The 16,612-nt window shown below is 42.2% G+C and overlaps 1 protein-coding gene across 2 annotated transcripts in view; it reads left to right on the top strand.

Moving 5' to 3' along the window:
- LOC118397771 (syntaxin-binding protein 4) overlaps positions 1-8,500 on the top strand; it is a 49,858-nt gene extending 41,358 nt beyond the window's left edge. Inside the window, exons 18-19 of one of the 2 annotated variants that reach the window (XM_035792656.2) lie at positions 104-149; positions 7,443-8,500. In XM_035792656.2, the coding sequence (XP_035648549.2) occupies positions 104-149; positions 7,443-7,456 (60 nt within the window). In that variant the 3' untranslated portion in view covers positions 7,457-8,500. Of the gene's footprint in view, positions 1-103; positions 154-7,442 lie in introns of both variants that reach the window. The other variant, XM_035792652.2, reaches the window with a different exon arrangement.
- The last annotated feature ends 8,112 nt before the right edge of the window (positions 8,501-16,612 follow it).

Here is a 16,612-nt window from a genome sequence, read left to right as displayed (position 1 = left end):
ATATGCCCTGGTGAAAAGTAGTGTACCATAGGAAATGGGAGTGTCATTTGAGACGCATATATCAACTAAAATAATACGTATGTTTACATTCCTTCCCATTTAGAATGTTCAAGACTTCCTCATTGAAAACCAAGGTCCCGTGAAGAGCTGTAGGTAAGAATGTGCATTGTGCACATTTCTAGTGAATCATGTCTGCTTCTTCTGCTTCTTTCTTCAATAGTGGGCTATCTTTCAGATAATCTCATTCATTCACAGTGTATACACCCTTCCGAAAAAACCACATGATTTCACATGATATTTCCACATGTTTTGTTCATGTGAAATCATTTGAAACCATGTGGTTTTTTTAGCATTTACATCTCTGAATAATGACAAGTTTATAAACATGTGATGATGTGGACTTTCACTTGTGAAACAATGTTTTTTTGCATTCGGCGGGGGAGAGTGAACTATTGATGGTTAATTCACCTTTGATGGAGCTGTGTCATAGTGCAGCAGATCACCTGGGGGTGGATTGGCCATCTTCTCCCCTGCAGCGGCGTTCCGGCAGGTTTGGGGGAAAGTATTTACCTCCTGTCCTTGCAGCGGTGAAGCGTCACTTACCTGTTTAAAGATTTTGCCGATGAGCTAAAGGCGACCTGGGATTCCTCTCATTCAGCCAGACTGATACTATCAGGTTATGGTGAGTTCCTAAATGTAGAGGGTATAGAGGAGGCGGGGTTCATTTTCACACTGCCAATGGATGGAAAGCTAGCGAGTTACTTAGCTCCAGAGGCTAACAAGGGGGCTAATCCTAGCACTGTGCTTCCAAATAAACAGTGCCGGTTCTCGGCGGATCAGCTGGACAAAGTGTACCAGGGTGACGGTCCGGTCATTGAATGTGGTCACAATGCTGCAGATGTATCATATCGTTTTGCTACAGGAGCTGAATAAGACCATGGAGGTGGGGGAAGCCGGCTCCAGAGCTTCTCGATGAAAGCCATGCTATGGCTGATTTTGTGCTGTGTCTGTCCCGCTATTCTATTCTGGCTGTATGGAAAAGTATGGAGGCTCAGGGCCACCTCTAGTTGATGTATTCTTGGATTCCTGAGAGGGACAGTTTCACCAACAGAGTTGTTTGGCTATGGAGTCCTTACAGGCCTGTTTCGAGGACAAACAAAAGTCCTTCGCAGGGGTGACGCAACAGTTTCCGAGGCATAAAGGAAATGGTCCGGGCCAGAAGCGTGAGGGGCAAGAGGCAGATCTCGTGACCCTAGCTGGAGGCCGGGAGAAGGTGCGTGTTCTCAGGGCCCTACTCCCCAAGCATTTACTGTGGCAACAGTGCTCCCAAGTGGCTCGGTCAATGGTGTGGTCCGGGTATCACAACGGCGGTACCACGAAAGCACATGGTTTCCACCCAATGTTCCTCAGTGTTTAGGGGTATCGAGAGGAGGCATCAAGGAGGCATGAGGACTGCAGATGTGGCCAGGGCAATAAATTGCAATGTCTGAACTGTGAGACGCCTAAGACAGCGCTACAGGGAGACAAGACAGACAGCTGATCATCCTCGCAGTGGCAGACCACATGTAACAACACCTGCACAGGATCGGTACATCCGAACATCACACCTGCGGGGCAGGTACAGGATGACAACAACAACTGCCCGAGTTACATTAGGAATGCACAATCCCTCCATCAGTGCTCAGACTGTCCGCAATAGGCTGAGAGCCTGTACTCTGAAGCGGGATCAATTTGGAGGTGGAGGGTCCGTCATGGTCTGGGGCGGTGTGTCACAGCATCATCAGACTGAGCTTGTTGTCATTGCAGGTAATCTCAAAGATGTGCGTTATAGGGAAGACATCCTCCTCCCTCATGTGGTACTCTTCCTGCAGGCTCACCCTGACATGACCCTCCAGCATGACAATGCCACCAGCCTTACAGCTCATTCTGTGTGTGATTTCCTGCGAAACAGGAATGTCAGTGTTCTGTCATGGCCAGCGAAGAGCCCGGATCTCAATCCCATTGAGCAGGTTTGGGACCTGTTGGATCGGAGGGTGAGGGCTAGGGCTAGGGCCATTCCCCCCCAGAAATATTCGGGAACTTGCAGGTGCCGTGGTGGAAGAGTGGGGTAACATCTCACAGCAATAACTGGCAAATCTGGTGCAGTCCATGAGGAGGAGAGGCACTTAATGCAGCTGGTGGCCACACCAGATACTGACTGTTACTTGATTTTGACCCCCCCCCCCTTTGTTCAGGGACACATTATTTCATTTCTGTTAGTCACATGTCTGTGGAACTTGTTCAGTTTCTCTCAGTTGTTGAATCTTATGTTCATACAAATATTTACACATGTTAAGTTTGCTGAAAATAAATGCAGTTGACAGTGAGAGGATGTTTATTTTTTTCCTGAGTTGAAGAAGACAAGTTTTCGAACTACCAGAAGTTTATTTGAGAAGAAATGTAAAGCAATCTGTGCCCTTGAACAGCAGCATATTTACACCTATTTCACTTTTGCATCTCAATAACCGAATGACCACTGCTGCACATGCTTCTGCTGTTTTGAACAGATTAGATCAGGTATTCCCAAACTGGGGTATGGGCAATGCCGTCGGGGTTCCGCCAAATAAAAATGTGATTCACATTTTTAATTAAATATATGTATAAAAAAAAGACATCCTCCTCCCTCATGTGGTACCCTTCCTGCAGGCTCACCCTGACATGACATGTCCCTATGTATGGAACTATATATATATATATATATATATATTCTAACGGGGCTATACATTTGGGTGAGGTTTTTTTCCTTGCCTGAGTAGCCTAATTTCACTGCCAAAAGTAAAATGAAACCGTCTTGGGTTCAGCGAAATAACAACACAATGTCAAATACAGGTAGCCTAGTCAAATAATTAACATCCAATTACATTAACCGTTACTCTTTCGCAGGAATTCCACTAACGGTCTGTATGTAGCCAAACGTAGCTGCTGCTCATGTTGGTATCTGTACTGATGGTGCAAAAGCCATGACAGGGAGACATGGTGGAGTGGTAACGTGTGTGCAAGCAGTTGCTCACTATGCCAATTGGGTACACTGCAGCATCCACTGAGAGTCTCTTGCTGCCAAGGGAATGCCTGACAGCTTGAAATACGTTTTGGACACTGCACTCTGCACTGATATGGGCAGCGACCATGTCACGCTTTTACAACATACAGAAGTGCGCTGGTTATCAAGGGGCAAAGTATAGACACACATTTTTTTAAATTGAGAGACAAGCTTAAAGTTTTCTTAACTGACCATAATTTTCACTTGTCTGACCGCTTGCATGATGACGAGTTTCTCACACGAATGGCTTATCTGGGTGATGTTTTTTCTTGCCTGAATGATCTGAATCTAGGATTACAGGAACTCTCCGTGACTATATTCAATGAGCGGGACAAAATTGAGGCTATGATCAAGAAGTTGGAACTCTTTGTCCGCATTAACAAGGACAACACACAGGTCTTTCCATCATTGTATGATTTTTTTGTGTGCAAATTAACTCAAGGTTATGGAAAATGTCAAATGTGATATAGCGAAGCACCTGAGTGAGTTGGGTGCGCAATACACAGGTACTCTCCCGAAACGGATGACATAAACAACTGGATTCGTTATCCCTTCATGCCCTGCCTCCAGTCCATCAAAATTGCCACGTGGTTCTATGAAAATTGAATTTTATCAGAAGCCATTGACAGATTTACGGATTGGGCTGCGCTCAGAGGATCCTGCTTTGGCAAATTGCGCTGTTAAGATACTGATGCCATTTGCAGCCACGTACCAATGCGAGAGTGGATACTCAGCCCTCACTAGCATGAAAACTAAATACAGGCCCAGACTGTGTGTGGGAAATGATTTAAGACAGACTCTCTCCAATACAACCCAACATTGCAGTTATTGCAGTTAAACAACATTGCAGTTGAGTTATATGCATCCTTTCAAGCACACCCTTCTCATTAACCTGTGGTGAGTTATTCACAATTTTTGATGAACAAATTAGGTTTTATATGTAAGATGGTTAAAAAAAGAGAAAATGATTGATTATTATTATTTGTACACTGGTCCTATAACAGCTCTTTGTCACTTCCCACGAGCCGGTTTGTGACAAACCCACATTCATTATTTTGTTTAATAAATGTATCGTATAATGTGTGTGTGGCAGGCTTACAATGATGGCAAAAAATAACATTTGAGAGTGCGCTGACCCTGGTGCTAGAGGGGGTATGCATGTGGAGGTTGAATGTTTGAAGGGGTAGGGGACAATAAAATGTTTGGGAACCACTGGATTAGATGATACTATTTTAAACCTGTAGCCAAAATCATGAACGAACGAGTGAACCTGGGAGAATGCAACAAACATACCAATGCTGCGGATATTGACATGGGTGTTAACTAGCTAGCAATAGCTAGCTATAGCGTGCTGCTTATCAAAGGTAGATAAGTGGTTTATTTGACCCAAGAAAATCAACCTAACTATTTCTCAATATTACTGTAGCTGGCTCATTCATTTGATCATGCTTTGTAAAACACCTGGTTTTATGCTGTTGTAGTCGACACACTTACAGGGCGGCACCTCACTTGCAATTGGTCACTTACAGTAGAACCTGATAAACAACATTTTAGTAATTTAGCAGACACTTATCCAGAGTGCATACATTTTCATACTTTTTGATCCTGGTCACCTGTGGGAATCCAAACCACAACCCTGGTGTTGTAAGTGCCATGCTCTACCACCTGAGCCACACAGGACCCTAACAGTGGGAAACAATCCCAAAAAATCCCTACCAGATCCACGATAAAGGTTCTAGCTACTGTATCGCTCTGTCCTTCGATGCAACATGCTGAGGAGTTCCTCAATTCCTGTGATTTCATTTGGACTATTCACCCTCATAGCAAACAGCTGGCAACACAATCCAAGCAATGTTCGCACGGCCTGTTCACCCACGGAGGCGGAGCTGCCACTGCTGACAGTCACTTAGGGGCAGAGTAGTAAGTAACTGAACAGCTTGTTTTGAACAATATATTTTTGAAACAGAAAAATCTACACATTTACCACACTTTTATGAGCATTTAAAACATAAACCATTAATTATACATTTTTTATTGACCAATCGCAAGTGAGGTGCCGCCCTTGTAGAATGTATGCACACATGACTGTAAGTCGCTTTGGATAAAAGCGTCTGCTAAATGGCATATATTATATTATATTACTTAATGCTCTAATGGGCATATTTTAATATACTTAAATGCTAATAAAACACTATTAAAGTTGACATTAAATGTATTAAAATGTTTTCCAATTTAGATTATTTTAAATATACTAAAGTGTATATGTATATTATGGACATAATTCTATATACTTAAATATATTCAAGTATGATATGTATATTTAAATATATTTATTTTCCACTTGGGTATTGAGCTGCAGTTTGTGCAGTTTTTAGCAAATACCGTGGGGTGATGATTAGATCTGGCCCTCTGAAGACCTAGACAATGTCCTGTTTTGTAAGTCTGACTACGTAACATGCATTAGTCTGTGTCAGTGAGTAACATGCAGTTGTCTGTGTCAGTTTGAAACACTTTTTACAAAGACCCCCTGTGCTACCCCCTACCCAGTGTTCTATTGTCAATATGTAGGTCACTGGAAAACCTCAATATAGCTGTCCAGTCAGTCTCACATGGATTTGTGACAACAATGCTGTCTCATACCCATTTGCATGATATTATAGTTATTTTTTATGTCCCTCCATTCTGTATGATATGTTACAAATGGTCCAGTGGTTGTACAGTATCATACATATTAGCAATCGTAGAGTATCATACATATTTTTGTGTTATCATTTGTAGTAAATATTTTGTTAGCAATTGTGGCTAAGTTTAGGTAGGTTAGGGGTTAAGGATTATGGGTTAGGATAAGGGTCACCTAACGTGCCAAGTAGTTGCCAAACGCTTTTGGTTGGGGTTAGCTAAAGTTGCTAATTAGCTAAGATGCTAAAGGTGTCCCCGACGCGATTCGAAGACGTTCACGTCCCTGACCAACCTCCCAACTTTCGTTTTTATGTTATAGATCCAGTGCAATCAAAAATGTGATTTTCCTGTTTTATATATATTTCCACACTGAGGTTGGAATTACACTGTGAAATTGTGAAAATTATGATAATAGTTGTTTGAAAAGACCGCCTGAAATTTCTGCCTGTTTTGGTGGAATGGAGTAAATGAGTTAATAGACCAATAAGAAAGGAGATTTCCAAACCTCTCTGCCAACAACAGCCAGTTTACCCTTCCCTACTCAGACTATTTTAGTCATTTAACAGACTCTCTTATCTTACAGGAGCAATTAGAGTTAAATGTCTTGCTCAATAGATTTTTCACCTAGTCAGCTCGGCGATTCAGAAATGGCTGCATTGGACTTTAAACTAACCTTCTGTCTGAGGTAACCAGACCATTTGTTAGATAAACACTTTTGACAATATGTTTTCTTCCTAGAACTGCAGCTGTTCCTAGTCGTTTGTAGGGCAGTAGTTGTAACAGATGAAATGTAGGTTGACATGTTCTTGTTTACACCTCGGTAATGGTAAACAAAGATAATTATATCCATTGCTCATTGTCATAATATAATTACTTAATCAGTCACTGTCAGACACTTACTTTCTTTTTCTCTAATATTGATATCCCCCATTAAGTGTGGCAATAACCATTTTTACAGCAACATAATTTCCATCAATTTAGGTGGCAAGGTCGGCAATATTGCAGTATTTTCTAGCAAAACTATTGAATTGAATTCAGACTATGGTATTCTTTTTTTGGGGGGGGGGGCATTTTATTAGGATCCACATTAGCTGTTGCAAAAGCAGCAGCTTCTCTTCCACACAAAACATGAAACATGACATAATACATTAGTAGACAAGAACAGCTCAAGAACAGAACTACATCAATTTAAAAAAGGCACACGTAGCCTCCACATCAATACATGCACACAAAATATCTAGGTCAAATAAGGAGAGTAGGTGCACAACTCTGCTAGATTTGTTTGGTCTCCACAACGCTCACAGTTGTAACCAACTGCTTAACTTGAGACAAGTCTATATTCTGTTATGAAATATTAGCTATGACATGTGTCATGACCTGCCATCATGCCATCATATTCCTGACCAACTGTAGTACAGCCTATGTCATCTACTCTTTACAATAACATCCCTAAGGAAGAGTACAGTATTTTCCTGCATCACTTCTGACTTCATCCTATCTAGCCTATCCATATCCTTATTATCTCATCCTTATTTTATGTCAGACATAAATCGACAATTCCAGGTGAAAGCCAATATCCATAGAGTTTTCTCTTGCTAGATGAATGAATACAGCCATGGTAAAAGCAGTGTAAAAGTGCTGTAAGCTTGAAAGGTTAACTCGAAACTTGTCTGTTTCTCTGCAGCTCTCGTGACATGAAGCCCGGCGCTTCCTCTCAACCCCAGGGAGCCCGCGTGGGGAAGAAGTCCCAGTGGACGACGGCTACGCTAGCTGCAGAGGCTAAAGAACTCACACGGACTGTTAGAGCCATCCTCGAGGTGGGCTGTAAGTGATCTATCATCTTGACTCGTCGTGTTACGAGTCGACTTGCTGCATGCCTGCATATCGTCTCTATCCCTGGCCTAGCATGCAAATCCAATCAGCTCAACAATCACCACCGTAGTTTTGAAACCAACCTAAACGAACTGGATAACAGACACCAAACCAACCAAATCACCTCAATAGTTACTATGCCAACCAAAACCAACCGCATAACCGACATCAAACCACCTAGTTGCTAAGCCAAGTTAAACCAACCGGATACCCAAAACCAATCAGCTCATCATACACCAAGCCAACCTCCATAGTTACCAAGCCAACCAAAACCAACTGGAAAACCGACACCAACCCACCTCTGTAGTTACTATACACATAATCTCAATAGTTGTTTTTTATTGGAGCAGCCTGTAAGGAAATGAAGGACATCCTTGCACTGGACTATTCGACAGAAGAATTAAAGACAATACAGCAGCTAAGGAACCTTGAGATGTTCAGCCTCTGTGTCCAGTGGAGTTGAATGGACCAGGGACTGAGTGTTAAGCAACCTCGAGATGTTCAGCCTCTGTCCAGTGGAGTTAAATGGACCAGGGACTGAGTGTTAAGCAACCTCGAGATGTTCAGCCTCTGTGTCCAGTGGAGTTAAATGGACCAGGGACTGAGTGTTAAGCAACCTCGAAATGTTCAGCCTCTGTGTCCAGTGGAGTTGAATGGACCAGGGACTGAGTGTTAAGCAACCTCGAGATGTTCAGCCTCTGTGTCCAGTGGAGTTGAATGGACCAGGGACTGAGTGTTAAGCAACCTCGATGTTCAGCCTCTGTGTCCAGTGGAGTTGAATGGACCAGGGACTGAGTGTTAAGCAACCTCGATGTTCAGCCTCTGTGTCCGGTGGAGTTGAATGGACCAGAGACTGAGTGTTAAGCAACCTCGATGTTCAGCCTCTGTGTCCAGTGGAGTTGAATGGACCAGGGACTGAGTGTTAAGCAACCTCGATGTTCAGCCTCTGTGTCCAGTGGAGTTGAATGGACCAGGGACTGAGTGTTAAGCAACCTCAATGTTCAGCTTCTGTCCAGTGGAGTTGTGTTCCATCCATATTTACTCAAGTTTTCTCTGTAGTCATCATCTAGTGGATGGACACACTGATCTTTCATGCAACATGAAATGCAATGCAATGTTCTACTTCCTATAGATATGTTTGTATAAGTGTATCTAGAAATGTACAATAATACCTTAGTCAATACAAAACATCATCATACATACACCTGTGATCAAGTTAGTAGCTAACCATCAGTGTTGGGTAGTAAATCAAATAAAAGTTTATTGGTCACGTACACAGTTTAGCAGGTGTAATAGCTGTGCAGCAAAATGCTTATGTTGCTAACTCCTGGCAATGTAGTCAAATCTCAAGCAATTACAATGTTAAAAAAAATACATTGTAAAGAAAAATACAAAAAAGAATGGAAGGACGAATCCAATTAACAACCCAAATAGCAATGTAGCAAAATGGAATCTTTACCTACAGTATGTACACCAGGGGAATTTACACCAGATCAACTAAGAATGTACAGCAGTAAACACAATATATAGTGAACTATGTCAAGAATCAAGGAAATAAATAAATATGTGGTGCGAATAATCAGTGTAACTAAAATACAATGTGCAGATGTAGAAATATTAGAATAAGCTATGTTGAGGATACAGTATTTAAATACACAGTTAAAACGGGAAGTGACCAGTGGTTGGTTCAATGTCTCTATAACATGATACAGCAGCTTTGGCTGTGCGTGTGTGTGTCGATGTGACTGAGGTCCTTGATGGTCTTCTTAGACTTCCTTTGACACCGAGTGTGGTAAATGTCCTGGAGGTCAGGCAGCGTGGCCCCTGTGATGCGTTGGGCTGTCCGCACCGCCCTCTGGAGAGCTAAGCGGTTGAGGGCGGAGCAGTTGCCATACCAGGCAGTGATGCAGCCAGACAGAATGCTCTCAATGGTTCAGTTTGTGAGGGTCTTAGGTGCTCAGTGATGTGCACCATGAGGAACTTGAAGCTATTGACCTTATCCATTGCGGTTTTGACCCTATCCATTGCGGCCCCGTCAATGAGGATGGTGGCATCCTCCCTCTTCTGTCTACTGTAGTCCAAGATAAGCTTCTTTGTTTTGTTGATATTGAGGGAGAGGTTATTTTTCTGGCACCACTCCTGAGGGCTCTAACCTCCTCCCTGTGGGATGTCTCGTTGTTGTTGGTAATCAGGCCTACCACTGTTGTGTCGTCAGCAAACTTGATGATTGAGTTAGAGTTGTGTGTGAACAGGGAGTATGGTGGCGGAGCACACACACATGGGGGGCCCCCCGTGTGGAGGATCAGTGTGGCGGAGGTGTTGTTGCCTACCCTCACCACCTGGGGTTGGCCCGTCAGGAATTCTAGGAACCAGTTGCACAGGGAGGAGTTCAGACCCAAGGGCCTGAGCTTAGCGCACTGTGGTGTTAAAAGCTGAGCTGTCATCGATGAATAGTATTATAGATGTTCCTCTTGGGTGTCAGGTATGGTGGAGGTAATGGCCCTTGATTAGCCTTTCAAAGCACTGACAATAATGACAGATGTGATTGCTAGGGGGCGATAGTAATTTAGTGCAGTGGTTTATTTTTTTATAATATATTTTAAAAAATTAACATCAGCTTTAATATTTCAGATAGATTAGCTTCTGTCAATGTAATTGTCTGCAATCCCCCATATCTTTATATTTTTCTGTTATTATTTTCCCCTAACTCAAGCACCCCTCCCGTAATTGGAGTAAACTAATGGAAAATAATACTTAAACATACTACATACATTTCACTGACAGTATATTTTACATTAGTTATCTTTTGTTGGTTTTTAGTCCCAGCCTTGAGCTACTCAACCCCTCCCATCTATCTCTGAAGACCATCCAGTTTAGATTTCTAGCTGCCATATATTTTTCTACTGTGCTGAACCTAAAATTATCATTTTTTTACCCCATTTTCGTGATATCCAATTGGTAGTTACAGTCTTGTCCCATCGCTTCATCAGACTCAGGAAAGGCAAATATATCCAATACTCTCGCCCTCTGAAATTCTGTAAGAATAATGTGCATACCAATTATTTGATGGTCCGACCGCATTCTGTCCCCTATCAACACTCTTTTATGTTTTGGTGCCAGCAAAAATGACATAAGAAAGTAGTCAAGATGACTAGCTTGATTGAGCAAGCTTGATTTTCTATGGGGTTGAGATCTAGAGACTGGCTAGGCCACTCCAGGACCTTAAAATGCTTCTTACGAAGCCACTCCTTCGTTGCCCGGGCGGTTTGTTTGAGATCATTGTCATGCTGAAAGACCCAGCCACATTTCATCTTCAATGCCTTTGCTGAAGGAAGGAGGTTTTCACTCAAAATCTCACGATACATGGTCCCATTCATTCTTTCCTTTACACGGATCAGTCGTCCTGGTCCCTTTGCAGAAAAACCGCCCCAAAGCATGATGTTTCCACCCCCATGCTTCACAGTAGGTATGGTGTTCTTTGGATGCAACTCTGCATTCTTTGTCCTCCAAACACGACAAGTTTAGTTTTTTACCAAAAAGTTATATTTTGGTTTCATCTGACCATATGACATTCTCCCAATCTTCTTCTGGATCATCCAAATGCTCTCTAGCAAACTTCAGATGGGCCTGGACATGTACTGGCTTAAGCAGGGGGACACGTCTGGCACTGCAGGATTTGAGTGTGTTACTGATGGTAGGCTTTGTTACTTTGGTCCCAGCTCTCTGCAGGTCATTCAATAGGTCCCCCCGTGTAGTTCTGGGATTTTTGCTCACCGTTCATGTGATCATTTTGACCCCACGGGGTGAGATCTTGCGTGGAGCTCCAAATCGAGGGAGATTATCAGTGGTCTTGTATGTCTTCCATTTCCTAATAATTGCTCCCACAGTTGATTTCTTCAAACCAAGCTTCTTACCTATTGCAGATTGTCTTCCCAGCCTGGTGCAGGTCTACAATTTTGTTTCTGGTGTCCTTTGACAGCTCTTTGGTCTTGGGCATAGTGGAATTTGGAGTGTGACTGTTTGCGGTTGTGGACATGTGCCTTTATGCTGATAAGTTCAAACAGGTGCCATTAATACAGGTAACGAGTGGAGGACAGAGGAGCCTCTTAAAGAAGAAGTTACAGGTCTGTGAGAGCCAGAAATCTTGCTTGTTTGTAGTTGACCAAATACTTATTTTCCACCATAATTTGAAAATAAATTAAAATATCAAATCAAATAAAAACATGCAGCAATTTCATTGATTTACTGAGTTACAGTGAGGAAATCAGTCAATTTAAATACATTAATTAGGCCCTACCTATGGATTTCACATGACTGGGAATACAGATATGCATGTGTTGGTCACGGATACCTTAAAAAGAAATGGTCTTCACAATAGGTCTCAGTACCTCATCACTGTATTTTTGTGCATTCAAATTGCCATCGATAAAATGCTATTGTGTTCATTGTCCATAGGTTATGCCTTCCCTTCCCATAACCCCACCGCCATCGTTACTCACTCTGTTCACAAAGTTGACATCAGCAAATTGCTTGCCTTCATGACACCATACATGTGGTCTGTGGTTTTGAGGCCAGTTGGACGTATTGCCAAATTCTCTAAAACAACGTAGAAGACGGCTTATGGTAGAGAAATTAACAATGAACATTCGATTCACTTGCCGCCCGAGACACACAAGCAAAGTATATCCTTTGCTTGTCTTTCACGCCTGCAATGATGTGCATTGATGTCCGCAGGAATAAAATGGTGTGAAGTAATGTCTTTCCTGTTGTAATATTACAAACAGACGTGGCAGTTCCATCGCAAAGGATTCCACCTTTAAAGGGGGTCTGAATGCACCAATTCCGCATGTGTTTTTCTGCTGCTCATCAAGAAAAACGAGATTTGTGTCTTGGGGGTGTGGTTCCCATGTGGGTGTGTTATGTTCGCTTTATCGTACCCTGTCAGTTACTGTTTGTCCCTCTTGAGTCACGATAGCACAACATAGACACTATCACTTCCTAAAAAAATAGTCCATATCTAAGATAAATCAAGAAATCTGTAATTCATTTAGGAGTTTTTGCAGAGGAAGTCTTAGTCACACAATTTGACCTCTAAATAAGGTGTTGGGTGCAGTATTTCTCATGTTACAAAACATACATGAAAAGAAGTCAGTGCACTGCAGACAGTATCGTCTAGTCAGCTGCTGCAGACTGCGCTCAGGACTGATTTCTGAGAACGTGTCTACAACTTCATCAACAAGCTGTCAAACTATCGTAAGTAAAGCACAAGCTGCTATACACTGTTTAACAGTGCTCAAAATCACTAGCTAGATAGCTAGCTATGTTCCGTCTCTGTGTTTGTCAATTAAGCTCGATAGTAGTAGCTAGCAAGCACACTGAGCAGGCAGGCCACGTTAGCTAAGTCGGCTTTTCTTTTTAGAACTTTCTCACTATCTATTAAGAGAGGGTGAGTCTTTCTGACTGTTTCATAGCGAAACTACACTAACCAGAAACCGTGGATGGTGGCATTTGCGCAGAATACAACAGATTTCACCTTACAGTGAAATGTTTACCCATAGGCTCTAACCAATGGTGCGGGGAAAAAAGGTGTGTGTTTGTGTGTGTGTGTGTGTAGGTAAGTAAAATAAATAAAACAACAGTAAAAAGACATTTGAAAAAGAGTAGCAAGGCTATATACAGACACCTGTTCGTCAGGCTTATTGATGTAGTATGTACATTAATGTGTAGTTAAAGTGACTATGCATATAAGATAAACAGAGAGTAGAAGCAGCGTAAAAGAGGGGTTGGGGGAGGCACACAATGCAAGTAGTCCGGGTAACCATTTGGTTAGATGTTCAGGAGTCTTATGGCTTGGGGGTAAAAACTGTTGAGAAGCCTTTTTGTCCAAGACTTGGCACTCCGGTACTGTTGTTCCTTGACTACAGCCCAGCATTCAACACCATAGTACTCTCCAAACTCATCATTAAACTTGTGATCCTGGGTCTCGACCCCGCCCTGTGCAACTGGGTCCTGCACTACCTGACGGGGCGCCCCCCAAGTGGTGGAGGTAGGAACAACACCTCCACTTCGCTGATCCTCAGCACAGAAGCCCCACAAGGGTGCTTGCTCAGCCCTTTCCTGTACTCCCTGTTCACCCATGACTTCGTGGCCACGCACGCTTCCAACTCAATCAAGTTTGCTGATGGCACAACAGTAGTAGGTCTGATTACCAACAAAAGACGCAACACCCTACAGGGAGGAGGTGAGGGCCCTGGGAGAGTGGTGGCAGGAAAATAGAGGAGGCAGAGACGGATATTGTCATGGAGGAAGAGCATCAGCGTAGCCAGGGAGTGAAGCAGTGACAGGACTATGATACACACTCACTTCACTACCAGAGATTATCACTCAAAGTCAACAAAACAGGAAATAGCAAACCACCGATGGGAAGCTCAGTGGAGGAAGTGGAAAGCTTCAAGTTCCTCGGCATGTACATCAATGACATCAACCACCCGAGCCACGGCCTGTTCACTCCGCTATCATCCAGAAGGCGAGGTCAGTGCAGGTGCATCAAAGCTGGGGCCGAGAGACTGAAAAACAGCTTCTATCCCAAGGCCATCAGACTGTTAAATAGCCATCACTAGCAGGCTTCCATCCGGTTATGCAACCCTGCACCCTCGAGGCTGCTGCCCTATATACATAGACTTGGAATCACTGGCCACTTTAATAATGGAACACTAGTTCGTTTAATAATGTTTAAATAATGTTTAGCTACTGCTTTACTCATCTCGTATGTATATACTGTATTCTATTCTACTATATTTTAGTCAAAGCCACTCTGACATTGCTCAATCTAATATTAATACATTTCTGAATTACATTACTTTTAGATGTGTGTGTATTGTTGTGAATTGTTTTTAAATACTACTGCACTGTTGGAGCTGGGAATGCAAGCATTTCACTACACCCGTAATAACATCTGCAAAATATGTGTATGTGACCAATAAAATTACATTTGATTTGTATTGGGACATCAACCACAGGGAAGGAAGAACTTGGCCAACAAGATGATTGGGATGAAAACAGATTAAATATTTGCATCATCACTAACAAGATTATTCAGGAAGTACAATATACAGTAACTGTATCAGGAACCATATAGGAGAAAACTGTTTCCGATTGTTTCATTCAGTTCTATTCCAGCGCCATGTGTTGTCAGGTTATGAGCAGGGAGAAGCAGAGCCATGCAGTATATTAAGAGTTTGGCCAGGTTTTAGAATGGACGCCATGTTAGCACCTTTATTCTCAAAATGTTGGTGATGTAACAATATGAGACCGCCTCTGACAATTCTTTATAAAAATATTTGCGAGCCAATGCTAACTGGCTTTAGCTCAATGACTGGAAGTCTATGGGTATCTGCTAGCATGCTTTTCTATAGCAGATACCCATAGACTTCCAGTGTCAATACAGGCATCCTGTTTGCAACAAGGCACTTGACCCTTCTTGAACTTTCCCAGTCAAAGGTGAAGCAGCCAATCAGCTAGGTGATCTAACTCTCACCCTTAGAGATAGAGGACTCTAGTGCCCCAAAGCTTGTTTAAGCATGGGCAGCACCATTGAGGACGTTCACCATTTTGAAGTAGTCAACTGAGTGGGACATCCTATGGGTTAAGGAAGGATCACGTACTTCCATCTAGGTCATCAGGAGGGATCAGCCAATGAATTATACTTGTGTGCAGACATTCCATAATTTTTTAACCTGTTCAAACAACACACTGCACCCTTTCAGGTTGTTTACCAACTCATAGAAGTAGTAGAATAAGAAAATGAAAAATGGAGATGGGGTCATGCTCTCACAGACGGCATAATGAGACAGATACAATGTTGTTCCTTTAACAATCTCTGTGCTCTCACCTGAGGCTAATGGGTCATGGTGAATCTGGGGTGTGTAAACGATCATCTGAACAAAACACAGCATGCTACTCAAGCCAGTGTTTCATCACTTTAGCTTTGGATGAGTCTCTCTGTGAGTCCCAAATGGCACCCTAATCCCTATATAGTCCACGACATAGTGAATAGGGTGCCCGTTGGGACATAGTCTTTCTCTCAGTTGTCATTTCTGATAATTTACATTTAAGTCATTTAGCAGACGCTCTTATCCAGAGCGACTTACAAATTGGGTAATCACAGGTGAATTTCAGATTAAACAAAACAAATACAAATGTACTATCCTTGATTAAATGAGTCAGTGAACTAGAAAATGTATGGTAGGAATAGAGGCTGCCAGACTGTTTCGTTACACTTCTACCATTTTTCATTCCTTTTATCATCTCAGTCTGCCTTCTGAGGGCGTTAAACGATATTAAGTGCTTATGTGAAAGGAAATAAAGTCCTGTGAAAGTTATGTGAAAGGATGCCCTTTCTGGTGTTTGATCATTTTTAAGAGGACATTGGCATAATCGGAAAATCTATTGTGTTCATTTTGTGTTATGTAAGCGTGTAACAAATTGTGGGAAAAGTCAAGGGGTCTGTGTATGTGTGTTGTATAGGGGTAGGTAAGTAGGTCAATAACTAGGTCAATCTAATATTGGGCGAGCCCACGTGTTAGTTAGGGTTAAAAAAAATGTATGAGAGATTTTAATAACCACAGTGTGGACCACTCAAATAGAGTTTTATGACACTAAAAACAGTCATAGACCAACATGGTACAGTACTTGATTTGGAGTCATCTATAATGCATTACAACATTTATACATTATTGGTATCAGTTATTATACATTGTCATCTCCAAGGTGTATAGTGTTCATTAGATCACCCTGTTGAAGGAGAACTTTTCTGCAATGTAGGAAACATAACTTGTAGTGTATTCGATGTTTTAAAAGGCTTCTGAACTTTGTCATTTCCACTTTGAAATTTCAGACTTGATTTTCCATTTCGAAAAAAGTATCAACCTCTACAAAAATGTGCATTAATTATAATCCACACAAGAATTCACATTAACTGTT

This window comes from Oncorhynchus keta, chromosome 2 (assembly GCF_023373465.1).
Source record: "Oncorhynchus keta strain PuntledgeMale-10-30-2019 chromosome 2, Oket_V2, whole genome shotgun sequence".
Classification (NCBI taxonomy): Eukaryota; Metazoa; Chordata; class Actinopteri; order Salmoniformes; family Salmonidae; genus Oncorhynchus; species Oncorhynchus keta.
The sequence above is the reverse complement of the archived record's forward strand: the minus strand, read 5'-3'. Positions and strand labels throughout refer to the sequence as shown.